Below are 13,381 nucleotides of genomic sequence, written 5' to 3' on the forward strand. Positions count from 1 at the left end.
TGTGTGTGATTCCACTATTTTGGTGTGTAACTAGCTATGTATCAGGGCCACCACTTTTCAGCTACTTGAATTTGTAAAAAGATCGAGATACTCTAATAGAACAGTCATCAAAATATACTCTAATACTAGTAATAGAACATGTCATCGTGACACTCTAATAGAGTATTCAGTATAGAATATAGCCACTGTTCTAATTACACTGCTGTCTAAGCCATTACATCTCTGGCAATTGTCTTAAAGTTCCAGTGAATCATCTGCATGGCATTGTATTGGTCATGCATTAACAGTTACAATCTAAATCAGTAAATGGTTTCTGTATCTCAAAGAACAAAATTTTAACTGAGAATTTTTTGTATAATGAATATAAAATTAGCTACTAACTAGATATGAAATTGAATTAATTGGTACTGTAGCACAAAATTACCATTTACAAAAAGGAGAAAGAGACTTTGCATGCAAAAAATAGCCATTTCAGAGCATCTATTTTCAAAAATTTCCCTGGGCGAGCATGCCCCCAGACCCCCCCTAGTTTGGCATGCTGTGTGTGCTTAGCACATGCAGTTGAGTACCACATGAAAGCAGATAATCTCTAATTTAAAGATTATATTAGATCAATAAAAACTTAGTAGTGTGCATGATTATGACATCCATTGTATAGTCCATGCATGGCCTGACCACTCAAAATCTCTAGGCTCCAGCCCTGATCTTGCATATTGGTGCAGCATGCTGATTTTTTTGTATATAACAGTAGACAGGTTTCTGAGGTATCAACAGAAATGTCCTTTTAAATTTTATTAGCTCATAGTACTTTATTATTACTGTATTGGCAGTAAAAAAACTACATACCACTGTACAACGGAACTTCAGTTATCCAGACCCCACTTATTTGGATTCTCGGTTAACAGAAGTACAGAAATGACTGCTTCTATTAGGGTAGTCTAATACTTCAAAAACTATATGATAATTTTAGCAACCTTGTTTATGGTTATTTACGGACTTTTCAGACTTATGGACCACCCTGGTTTGGATAACTGTATTTTACTATTTAGCAGCATGCCTATAATTGCATTTAAAAATCTTTGGCTACACTGCATTAAAAATCGAGATACTCTAATAGAACAGTCACTCTAATACAGCAGTCAAGCAAATATTCAGCAATAGTATCGAGTTAGCAAAACATATATTACACTAAAAAAACTGAAAATGAAATGCTTTGTTTTGCTGGTAAGTTGTGCTATTGAATATTTGTGACAAAAAAAAACAACACTTAAGCTTATAAGAGCATTGCAAACATTAACTTGGCTTTCTCACATCTCCTTGTAGGGTAGTACTTGAATACATGTAACTTTATTAGGGTTTGGCAAAAGGAGGGTATATTATAGTAGAAATTACATGGTGAAGGGGTACATGAGGGCACTGCCCCAACTCACCTGTAGACAATGTAAACAATTTATAAACTATGGGGTGCAGAATGTACTGCCAAGATATCTAAATTTGCAGTGACAGTTGCTACTTTCTTCGTAGTGACTGTCACTATTAGGTACTGACCGTCAATAGCTATACCAAAGTAGTGAGGGACTGAGGGTAACTATATAATACAAGAAAGTAATGACATCACTACAAAGAAGTAACCATTACTACATTGTAGCAGAAATTATATGTGGTGACTTTCACTACTTTGATTTGCAGTGTATTAAATCATTACTAATGCATGTTGCTACTTTACTTTTCTGCATGTGTACAATTATATTGAGTGGCGTCGCTTGCAAATAATATAATATTATAGTCCCAGTATAAAGTTATTTTCATGAGTGGCTTATGACCTATAGAATTAGTAAAATCCGTCCAGCTTTTTTTCCAACTACCATCTCTACATGGAACAAATTGCCAGCTCTATAGTTGTAAAAGCAGAGACAATATTATTGACTCTTTTACTGACTTATTAGATTCATTGCACTACATTCATGCACGTGAGTTTTAGCAATTATAAATATATACTATATGCTTGTAATCATCCATGCACATATGCATACATAGGTTACACTCCTCCCATATCAAAGAAAATACCATAGATTTCCAGTAGAGTATAGTGAATAATCTACTACATCAGCACTGTAACAAACGAATTCTCAGAGTCTCATAAGTATATTCCATTTAATGTAGTGAGTATGATACACCTATAGCAATCCAAGTGTGTTTATCAGTGTTATGACTACCATAGTTAATCTCCCACAGTTTGGTTATCTCATGGGAAAAGGATACAGTTTGGTGGGTAATACATGTAAGAATATGCAGTTATATGAGATTTGTAAACTCCCTGCAAGCATACTACTACTGAGGTTCCTTTTAGTTTACTGTTAGTCCGCACATAATAGGTAATAGATGATATCTAAATGGTCTGCACTGTATAGTAGACAACAGAATTTTTATGGCCACTTATATTAAATGGAAAAAATCAAGTGACAAAAAACAAAACAGCAATCAGTCCAAACAGAGACCTCAACCTGTGAAATACAGATGGAGTTACACCTAAGGCTTAAATGAGTAAGATGCTCATTTATTATGAGTGAAAATATTCCTTCCTGTAAAATTGGATAATCTGCCAATTTGGTTGCACTGTTCAGGACAATACAGGGATTTGATGCATCCTTATGTCAAATTCTTTTGTATTATATATTAGAGCAAAAAGCTGATCAAATTCCTACCATGTCCCTAGCTGCTTCCTAATCATACAGTATGGTAGTACCGTATGCGTAGTATAGGGATCATGGCTTTCTTTCCCAAGAATATCATCCCAAAACCCAGCCTGCACTTTCCTGCATAACAACTTGGCAGTATTGGCTAGGTATAATTACCCAGCCCACAAATTTATTATCAAATCCTTAATTCTAACACATTTCTATGAAATTTATTTATTAATTTTCTGCTAACTAACTGACTGACTGACTGACTGACTGACTGACTAATTCCTCCAGCCAAGCATAACTCAACTGTAGATAAGGCTACAGCTCTTCACTGCTTAATGTTGCTTCAGCCAGAAATGTGCCTTTTTGCAAGCCACAGCAGCTGCAATACATGCATCATGTACATACCTTTGTCCTCCTTTGTGTCCATTTATTTTTCCACTATCGTGCATAGGTGCACATGTTGACTGAATGTAGCATGGCTTCAGTGTTTTATTTTCTGTAGTGTGACTGGATCAATTGCAGAGGTGCTTCTGGTTCATTTGTAACACTGTATAACAGGTGGAACTAGCTGGAACTATTGCTATCAAGTGAAATGGACACTTCGCAATTGACAGTTGGGGCAAGTTTTCAACTGTAATTTCCATAGCAACTGGATTGATTGCAGAGGAGCTTCTCTTACTGTTCTTTATTTGTAAAGCTGTAGCTATAACAGATGGAATATATAGCAGATAAAGAAGCAGAATGGCAACTTCGCATTTCAGTAAAGGCTTCAGTAATTGATAATTAGGGCACATGATTAATTTTTCTGCTGCCACTGGCTGTTTCATTTGATGCAGTATGCGATGGTATAGCATACTGCATCAAATGAAACAGTGGCAGCAGAAAAGTAGCGATGGTAATGAATTGTGTTACTACAAAAAGTAAACAAGAAAAATTAGAATTTTACATTCAGTTTGAGTAGGGATCACAAAATTAATAAACAATAAGCAATGAAACAAGACTGGAGCTACGTACATTTAAACTCTACTCCAGTCATAGTTATACTTTTGACAGGCTGGAGAAGAAAGCTATGTAGTATAGCTGCAGCCTGCAGGTGTTACAGTAACCTCCCTTGTTTCGTAGCTTATTTATCTGTGAACCCTACTTCCTAACACTTGTAGTATAGGGTTTCTATAGCATTTATTTGTCTAGCACTTTTTAACGTCTTAGTCGGGTAGTGGCAAGGAGCACTGCAACCCATAAAACTAATTTTAGCTATAGACACTTTAGTGACCTACCCAATCAAAGCAATCATTTTCCTCTTCAAACTTCCACTGGAAGAAAAAAAAGTCCACAGTCGGTGTGGAGGGTGCAGCTTGACATGCCTTCCTCAGTGGAAATTAGTTTAATCCGAGGTTTATTATGTGACAGTCGATATTTCGTCAAATTACAATGCTTGAGATTGAAAATCATCAATGAGATGCGTGCAGGGATGAACCTCACACGTGCATGACTTCTCGATATTAGGCGCTTATATAATTATGAATGGAGAACTCTAATTAGCAAGCGCTCCCTTGACCGGATGTGTAATCGCTGAAACGGCACACAAGAAAAGATCGACGCAAGATCGTTGAAAGTTCAAGGTACAGACATACGTAAATATAGCTACAGCTATATTGTGTAGACCAGCTGGTAGATGCACGCCGCGCTTCAAGTGCATTTATCGCTATTCTATTAGGGACCTGCAACTTAGAGGACTAGCTACTGAAGTCATGCAGACGTGTAAAAGTTTGGGAATTATGCACCGTGCATAAGCATTTATAGCTAGCTATAGTTTCCTGGCGATGATTGCTCAGTGCTGAACTACCCTGCTACTGTAAGGCCATACACCCACTCATGGTATGCAATTGATGGTCTGCGGCTATCCGACCAGTCACATGTAGTTTGTTTACACCCAACCACATTAATTATAAGCCACAGTTTCACACAAAGTATACTTGAACTTTGTACTCCATTAGTCACATGACATACAACCAAGTGATCAATTAACATTAATATAATTTCCACCAGATATTATGTTTGGCGCATAGCTAGACATGCATAGCTACATCATATATGCTGTGTAATTAATTTTTGTTGCATGTGTATGCAACTAGCACAGTGCAGAGATCACTATGATAAGTATCTCAACAGGATCTTTTGACAATATATGCTTTTAGCCGCACTGTATTATGCATAATGTAATAGATTTAGAGAGTCACAGTCATGTTGGGATACAATCACCTCAATTGTCTCTGTATGTAGCTACATTCTTGTGCTGCCTTGAAAACTACGTTTAGATACAATAATTAAGATGATTTTGCTTAACTTCCACAGCTTACCTACTACTCCAAATGGATGATCCTGATTATGCACACTTCAATGCTAGATATTACCTTCATCAGAGATATCCTGGTGATATTTTTGAGGCTGAAGCAAATGCCAATTTTTCACAACACTGGATCATGCCTTGCTATCACAGATTCTACCAACAGTTCCACAAAGAGTGGGACACTTCTACTGCCACCTTGCTAGACCTTGGTGGTGGTCCTTGTATCCACTGTCAAATCAGTGCTGCACCATATGTGGCTAAGATCTATCATTCTGATTATGTGGAATCTTGTCGTGATGAAGTGCTGATGTGGAAGAAAAAAGACCCTAATGCTTATGACTGGTCACCATATTTTGAGCATGTAGTAAACACCCTGGAGGGTCAGAATGATCCTGATGCTGTGACTGAGAGAATTGAGATGTTACGAAGCAAAATCGAAGATGTTCTTTTTTGTGATATTAGGCGTACAAACATTGTTCCTGAAATTGCAGCTGGTAAAGTAGATATTGTTGTGTCAAATGCATGTATTGAGAATGTGGTGAAATCTGTTAAAGAATATGAAACTGTTCTTCAACAAATTAAGAATCTACTTAGTCCCAAAGGCTTTTTCCTTACAATGGCAAATTTGGGGTGCTCATTTTACCACATTGATGGCAAACGGTACCCAAGCTATCCAATCACTGAAGAGAACATTGTGGTATCCTTGCAGAAAGTTGGATTCAAAGTACACCACAAAGAGCTATATTTGAAATCTCCAGAATGTTTTAAATCCTACAAACCAAGCAACTCAATTGGTCGAATGTTTGTAGCTGCACAAGTTTACTGAGTTTGAATACTTTACATAAAATTATGCATTGTTATATACCATATGCACTGGTTGTGTTATTTTGATCATTATCTGGTTTGTGCCATAATCATTGCAGTATTATACATTGAGCACATATATAATTATGTAGCTTGTAATTTGTGGGGAAACTGGGGATTGTCATAGTACAGTGGTCCCTCTATTATACCCTAACTAATTGGGCTCCCTGAGTGTGTTCAGATAATTGAAAAGTTCAGATTATGAATTAGATAATAGAAGCCCATGCAGAGATCTGTTCAATTACTCTAATAGAACACGCAGTCACACATTTTAAACAAAATACTCTAATAGAAAAGTCACTTCCACAGTTCGGATAATGAACAATTCTGATAATCATTGGCCAAGTAATTGGGGCATGAGAGACATCATACATATTCAAATAGATCCAGAAAAGTCCAGTGGTGTTTCACTATACTGTATAGTTAATTAGGTACGCACTGTAGAATCACAACACTTTACGTATTTCAAACTTTATGTGCAACTTAAAGCTGCATTACTAAATAAAGAAAATGTAAAAAAATGTGTAAAAATATCTCAATGACTTGAGCTATTATTTTTTGCGTACCTTAGTATGACTAACATTCATTGGTTGATCACTTACCACCAGTAATCAAATGTGTGTAGCATATCACACACCTGCGCATCACATACTAGTGTTAGACTTAACAGCTTAAAAGTGTAATCTTAATTCACTGCATATCTTTTAATAGTCATTCTTTAAAGTATTGCTATAAATGTATATTCTATTACAGATAGATATGGCTGTCATTTGAACTTTTTGGAAATTCCCTAAGGTACATAATATAGACTAGTATAGAGCCCAAAGTTCCACAATGACCACAACACCATAAGCTGGGGAATTTGCTTCCCCAGTTTACACCAGGTACCCATTGATGTTACAGCTGGGTGGGCTGCTTCCCTAGTTGACACCAGGCTGCCAAGTCCCCATTTAACAGCTGGGTAAACTAGAGCAATGTGAGTAAAGTTTCTCTCTCAAGGAAACAACAACACCAAAGTGGTGTAACTGGGAATCAAAGCCTTTCAATCACCAGGCCAATGCCCTAACCACTTGGCTATGCTGCCTCACACATACACACACACAGAGCACATAGCACAGCAAACAAACAGTTAACTTAGTATCATTTTTACCCTGATAAATATTCTATCAATTAGGCCCTTAATAAAGTAAATCTACAGCTAATCTGAAGTGTACATTCCATTGTTACTGAAGAAGCTTTACAACCACGATTATTCAGTGATTGCATGCAAAACTAGCAATGATAAAAAAGAGATAACAATATAATACTGTCAAGACATGTACTATATTAGGATGTTTTGCATGCATTTGGTCATGTCCCTCCTTGACGGTACACACAAAGTTGGTAATGACTTTTTAAGATTACAGATACTAATTATAAAATTACATAATTGGTTAGAAACACTATTTACAGTACTGTATATTGATTCATGGCGAACGTTATATCTTAGCTGCATGAGTACTAGGTCCTATGAAAATTCTAAAACTTGGATTTAATGCCTCTTCTGTAATGTCGACCAGGGCCAGAGCCCAGAGATTTTGAGTGGTCCGGCCATCTGGGGGGCATGCTCCCCCAGGGAAATTTTTGAAAATAGATACTCTGAAATGACACCTGGAAGCTATTATACTTACAAATCCTCTTTCTTCTTGTTGTTAACATCAGTTAGAATATGTCCTGGTAATTTTGTACTATAGTACCAATTAGTTCAATTTCATATCTAATTTTACTTTCAAAATTCAGTGAAATCATAGTTCTTTGTGATACAGAAGCTATTGGGACTGTAATTGCTATTGCATGCATGATACGCATGATTAATTAGCTCAATGCAGTGCCATACAGATGACTCACTGGAACTTTTAAGTGATTTGGGAACAATTAACACAGATGTAATGGCTTAGACAAAGTAGAATGGTGGCTATATTCTATACCGAATGCTCTATTAGAGTATTTCGATGACTGTTCTATTAGAGTATATTATGATGACTGCTCTATTAGAGTATCTCGATCTTTTTACAAATTCAAGTAGCTGAAAAGTGGTCCGGCATTGGCTCCGGCCCTGATGTCGACTATTCATAACTTTGCCTATTATGCTTTGCTGCAGTGCTCAAAATTTTTGCCTATTATGCTCATAATTATGCTCAAAATTTTTGTCACAGTTCCCATGTTTTGTTACTTTCTATGGATAATGATAAACTTTGGCTTATAAACAACTGGTTAAATGTAAAAAATACTCGTTGTGCATTAAGAATTTGGCTGCATTGTAAACTATAATAACAGTGGTGTCAGATAACTAATTAATGCCATATCAGTGGCATCGACTGTTCTATTATTGAAGTAAACCTTTTCTGTGGCATACATTTTTGCTTACAGTATGACAATTATTCTGTCTATTATGCTAGCATTATGCTCAATGCTTTCAGGCACCTATTATGCTCAAAATTATGCCATCATAATAGGCTGGTGCCTACCTGGCTGACCAGGGCTCCGTCAATATAAGGCCCCAAACTGCACATACATATATCACCACTGTATTTGGGAAAAGCAGCAAGCACTGACTACCTTGAGTATAAATTGTTTTATAAGCGTAATTTAAATGCTCTACAATTACACATAAGCAACAAGATGGAAAGGAAATACTGCATAGTTCACTTAATGTGCTATTATACATGACACACACAGTACACATGACGACAGAGGAGATTGAGAATGTATGTGTCTGAACAATAAACCAATAGTTTTCTTTTGGGTTCAATAGGCTCAGGAATGTGAAGAGAGAATGAAAGTACAAATTGACTTCAGACCAGGTGCATAAAATGAAATCATACGTACGTACAGTATAGCTACAGTTTCATGAATGTAAAAAAGATTTGCTGTATAGCACCCACCAGCACAACACCTTATTGAGTCACCTTATTACATACCTGGTTCTCTATAACATTGAATTAATTGTTTAGCCTATGTGTCATGATTTTGGCTGTAGTAATAGAGAACCAGGTATGTAATAAGGTGACTAACCTATAGTACGTTCGCGTTGAGCTGAACCCTCAAAAACGATTAATAACTTACGATTGCTACATCGCATGGGGCTCCTGTATAGCTCGATACGTAGCGCTTCTCGATCCGCTAAAAATATATTAAAAGCGCTTCATTCGAATGTAAGACACTCCCGTTATGGCACTGTAAAGTTTCGCCATACATTTTCAATGGGGAAGCCTCTAAAGCGCGGCCCTTTGATGGTCATGTTGACACATGTTTGTGGCGAAGCCAGACGTCACATACCCGCCCCTCAACACGCATGATTTCACCATCCCTTATGTAAGAGGCTGTAATACACTTTTACAAGAAAAATAAAACAGATTTTGTGTGTGTAAAACAGAGTTACATAAGTAGAAGAGCTGGGGCCACTGTTGCACTGTATTTAGAAGATAAGTGGCCTGCTTATATTCAGGTAAAAACTTCTTCAGCCTCAAAAGAGAAAAAAACCAAATTATAACAGCTCAAAATCCATTATGTAGCATTGGTGTTCCTGCAAGTGAGACAAACAACATGTATTTTACTTCACATTCACCACAGCTGACTATCGTCTTCTGTTCCCATTTAGTCAATTTGTCATTTTAATACTTTTCTCATCACTTCGCCACACATGTACACAGTTTTTCCAGCCAGCATTTTGTTTTTGAAGTTACATTCCCAAAAAACTCTAAAAGTTTCAACAAATGAAATAATACTGTTTGTATGAATTTGGGCTGATAGTACCTGTAGTGACTTCCAAACACTCCTGCACTGATTAAATATACAAGGGATGGTATGTTCAACTTCGGATAGCACAATAAAGCAATGATATTTTTTATTAAAGTGCACACACTTACACGTACTTCATCTGTATTTTTATGTACTTCACAGAGTTTAATCCCAGCTACTTGATGACTCCTGGGGAACAAAATCAAGTTATAACACCAATGCTGCAAATATCAAACAATCTTACATCAGATGAAGTAAGCCCAGAAGAAGACTTGGACCCGCTGCTGCTAGTGGACAATTCATTAATACCACCATCACCATCTTCACTATCACTGCCGATTTGGATGAGGAATTGCTCTAGAAGTTCTTCATTACCCAAGTCTCATCCAAATACACAACTGGTCTTCCTTCAGTTCTGTTGCACCTCGTTCGTCTTTAATATTTATGATACTGATGGACTGTGCAGGGCTGCTCATAGCATACCCTGCACATACGTGTAGTGAAATTAAAGCACAAACAGTTTCAATGCTAAGCTCTTGTCATTAATCGTCTTGTACTTAAATCCCATATCACTCAACACTCTTTAAAGCAATGTTCTACCCCCAGAGAAAACACCATCATTCTTAAGTTTGGCCTAAGACGGAGTAAGTGACAAAGTTCCAGGTTTCAAAATTTAACTTACCAAAATCTTTGAGAGCGATAGATTTCCTCCCTTCCGTACAATGAATGGATCTTGTCTGATAGTATCTGGGTTAAAACTGTCTGTATCAACAAGGACTCGTGAACATTTGTACCTGACGATTACAGAATTGAGCGGGCTTGTGCAAAGTGCATTTTGTACCTTTTTCTTGGCGTAAATAAATCGCCTTTCTTGCGGTGCTCCATTCTAATGGATGTCCTTGAAATCCCTGCGTGGCGTAATGTATGCCAAAACCCAGCAAAGAAGGCATGATACAATACCGGTGGCCTTCGAGATTCTCTCCATGATGTTGATAGAAATTTTACATTTCTTCGCTTCTTGCTTAAAGTACTCCCATAGTTTCATAAGTAGATACTTCGTTTGGCTGTTTAACGTCTTCCCAAAAGGGTTTCGCTCCGCACTCGCTGACGGTACACTGGACGCCATATTCTCAACAATTAAGTGCGCGCCCGTAACATGGGCTTACGAATAAATGCGTCATAAACATTATGTTTAAAACCTTTGATCTTGTATGGCTTCTTAATCAACAACTCAGGATTCAGCTCAACGCGAACGTACTATAGCTACTGTATATTACATCAACATTGTTGAAGTAACATACAGTAGTTTATTCATGCTGATAAAGAAATACTTTTTGAGAATTCTACAATACAGTAGCCATGCATTGGAATGGCATAATACCAGTACCTTGTTCCTCCAAAAATAAATTATTTCTTTTGCAACTATATTATTGCACACACACACTACAGGAAGAAAAGCTGCATTTCAGGTATCCGGAATTCCCCAGTAAATGTACCATATTTCTGTACATTTCCAATGTACATGAAATTTGCATATTTCCTTGACATTTCCTCAACTAGTATAGGATGCAATTTCCATGACATTTCCTAATAGCAGGATTATATTTCCTGACATTTCCTAGATGAAATTTAGTGACATTACTTAAACACAAATTTTTAGAAATTTCTTGACATTTCCTGCATTCAGGATAGATGTCAAAATGCAAATTCCCTGTCTAGGAAATGTCAGTAAATGTCACATTTCCTAAGCACAGTATAATAGATGGGGGACAGTATGGTGCCAATGTGCATTATCTTCTCCACAAGTTCAGGACACATGATTATGGACATTTCCTATAAATGGCAAGAAACAGACAGCATTAGTACATTATAGTAGCTAGCTTACCTATATACTATAATAGAGTTTCCAAAATGTATAAGAAACCTATATCCAAGATACTGTACATGTTTCATTGTGGGTTTGGATTATCACATTTCCTGTTACTGTAGGAAATGTCCAGTAAATATAATCTAATCCAAAACACCAAGCTGTAAAAAACTGTGCGGCCCTCAAAAAGGCTATGGTGAAAAAAGATGTGAAATCCAAGGTGGCGGCCAAGAAATGGCTGTGATGGTAGGTTAATGGTAAAAATTTTAATAATGACAATTCAGGTGAATTTTTGTGCCGCTTGGTCTTGGCACAAAATTCACCTGAATTGTCATTATTAAAATTTTTACCATTAACCTACCATCACAGCCATTTCTTGGCTGCCACCTTGGATTTCACATCTTTTTTCACCATAGCCTTTTTGAGGGCCGCACACTTTTTTTACAGCTTGGCTGTTTTGGATTAGATTTCATTTCTTTTTGTATTTGTATACCCCAAAGCCGGCCTATGGCCGGCTTTGGGACTTTTTTAACCTATCTTTTTTTCTTTACCACAGGAAGAAGAAAAGATGAAGTAGATGTACTTTAAATATTTTATCAGTAAATGTACAAATTATATATATATAATACATTATATTGATTACAGAATCTCCATGGTGGTTTCTTTGTAACTGAACACTCTACAAGGTGACTTCTTCTAGCTGATCTTTCTACAGGGTGATTTGTGTGTAGCTGAACTCTCTACAAGGTAACTTCTTCAAGCTGATCTCTCTACAGGGAGATTTGTTTGTAGCTGAACGATCTACAAGTAACTTCTTCTAGCTGATCTCTCTACAGGGTGATTTGTTTGTAGCTGAATTCTGTACAGGTGATTTGTTTGCAGCTGAGCTCTTTACAGAATGGTTTCTTTGTAGCTGAACTCTCTAAAAGGTAACTTCTTCTAACTGATCTTTCTACAGGACAATTTGTTTGTGGCTGAATTTTCTACAGGGTGATTTCTTTGCAGCTGAACTCTCTACATGGTGATTTCTTTGTAGCTGAACTCTTTACAAGGTAATTTCTTCTAGCTGATCTCTTTACAAAATGGTTTCTTTGTAGCTGAACTCTCTACAAGGTAACTTCTTCTAACTGATCTTTCTACAGGGTGATTTGTTTGTAGCTGAACTATCTACAAGGTAATTTCTTCTAGCTGATCTCTCTACAGGGTGATTTGTTTGTAGCTGAATTCTGTACAGGTGATTTGTTTGCAGCTGAGCTCTGTACAGAATGGTTTCTTTGTAGCTGAACTCTCTAAAAGGTAACTTCTTCTAACTGATCTTTCTACAGGACAATTTGTTTGTGGCTGAATTTTCTACAGGGTGATTTCTTTGCAGCTGAACTCTCTACATGGTGGTTTCTTTGTAGCTGAACTCTTTACAAGGTAATTTCTTCTAGCTGATCTCTTTACAAAATGGTTTCTTTGTAGCACTTCTTCTAACTGATCTTTCTACAGGGTGATTTGTTTGTAGCTGAACTATCTACAAGGTAATTTCTTCTAGCTGATCTCTCTACAGGGTGATTTGTTTGTAGCTGAATTCTGTACAGGTGATTTGTTTGCAGCTGAGCTCTTTACAGAATGGTTTCTTTGTAGCTGAACTCTCTACAAGGTAACTTTTCTAGCTGATGCCTCTACAAGGTCACTAGTTTATAGCTGAACTCTCTACATGGTGGTTTCTTCGTAACTGAACTTTCTACAAGGTGACTTCTTCTAGCTGATCTTTCTACAGGGTGATTTGTTTGTAGCTGAACTCTCCACAGGTGATTTGTTTGAAGCTGAACTCTCTAAATGATGGTT

General features: G+C 36.9%; 1 protein-coding gene and 1 long non-coding RNA gene across 4 annotated transcripts; one reads left to right on the top strand and one right to left on the bottom strand.

Annotated features, from left to right (window-relative positions):
• The first annotated feature begins 4,213 nt into the window (after positions 1 to 4,213).
• On the top strand, positions 4,214 to 5,951 carry LOC136240975 (nicotinamide N-methyltransferase-like). Its single transcript, XM_066032068.1, has 2 exons — positions 4,214 to 4,309; positions 5,043 to 5,951. The coding sequence occupies exon 2, from the start codon at positions 5,060 to 5,062 to the stop codon at positions 5,861 to 5,863; it is 804 nt and encodes a 267-aa protein (XP_065888140.1). The 5' UTR covers positions 4,214 to 4,309; positions 5,043 to 5,059; the 3' UTR covers positions 5,864 to 5,951.
• Positions 5,952 to 9,249: 3,298 nt separating this feature from the next.
• On the bottom strand, positions 9,250 to 10,850 carry LOC136240016 (uncharacterized). 3 transcript variants are annotated; one of them, XR_010693629.1, is made up of 6 exons: positions 10,523 to 10,849; positions 10,364 to 10,475; positions 9,926 to 10,315; positions 9,810 to 9,870; positions 9,697 to 9,755; positions 9,250 to 9,640 (listed from the first exon to the last, which is right to left on the bottom strand). It is a non-coding gene; the product is annotated as an uncharacterized lncRNA (long non-coding RNA). The 3 variants fall into 3 exon arrangements; XR_010693628.1 differs by having other exon boundaries at positions 9,816 to 9,870; positions 10,523 to 10,848; XR_010693627.1 differs by having other exon boundaries at positions 9,697 to 9,870; positions 10,523 to 10,850.
• Positions 10,851 to 13,381: the final 2,531 nt, after the last annotated feature.

The sequence above is a fragment of the Dysidea avara genome, chromosome 12 (assembly GCF_963678975.1).
Source record: "Dysidea avara chromosome 12, odDysAvar1.4, whole genome shotgun sequence".
Lineage (NCBI taxonomy): Eukaryota > Metazoa > Porifera > Demospongiae > Dictyoceratida > Dysideidae > Dysidea > Dysidea avara.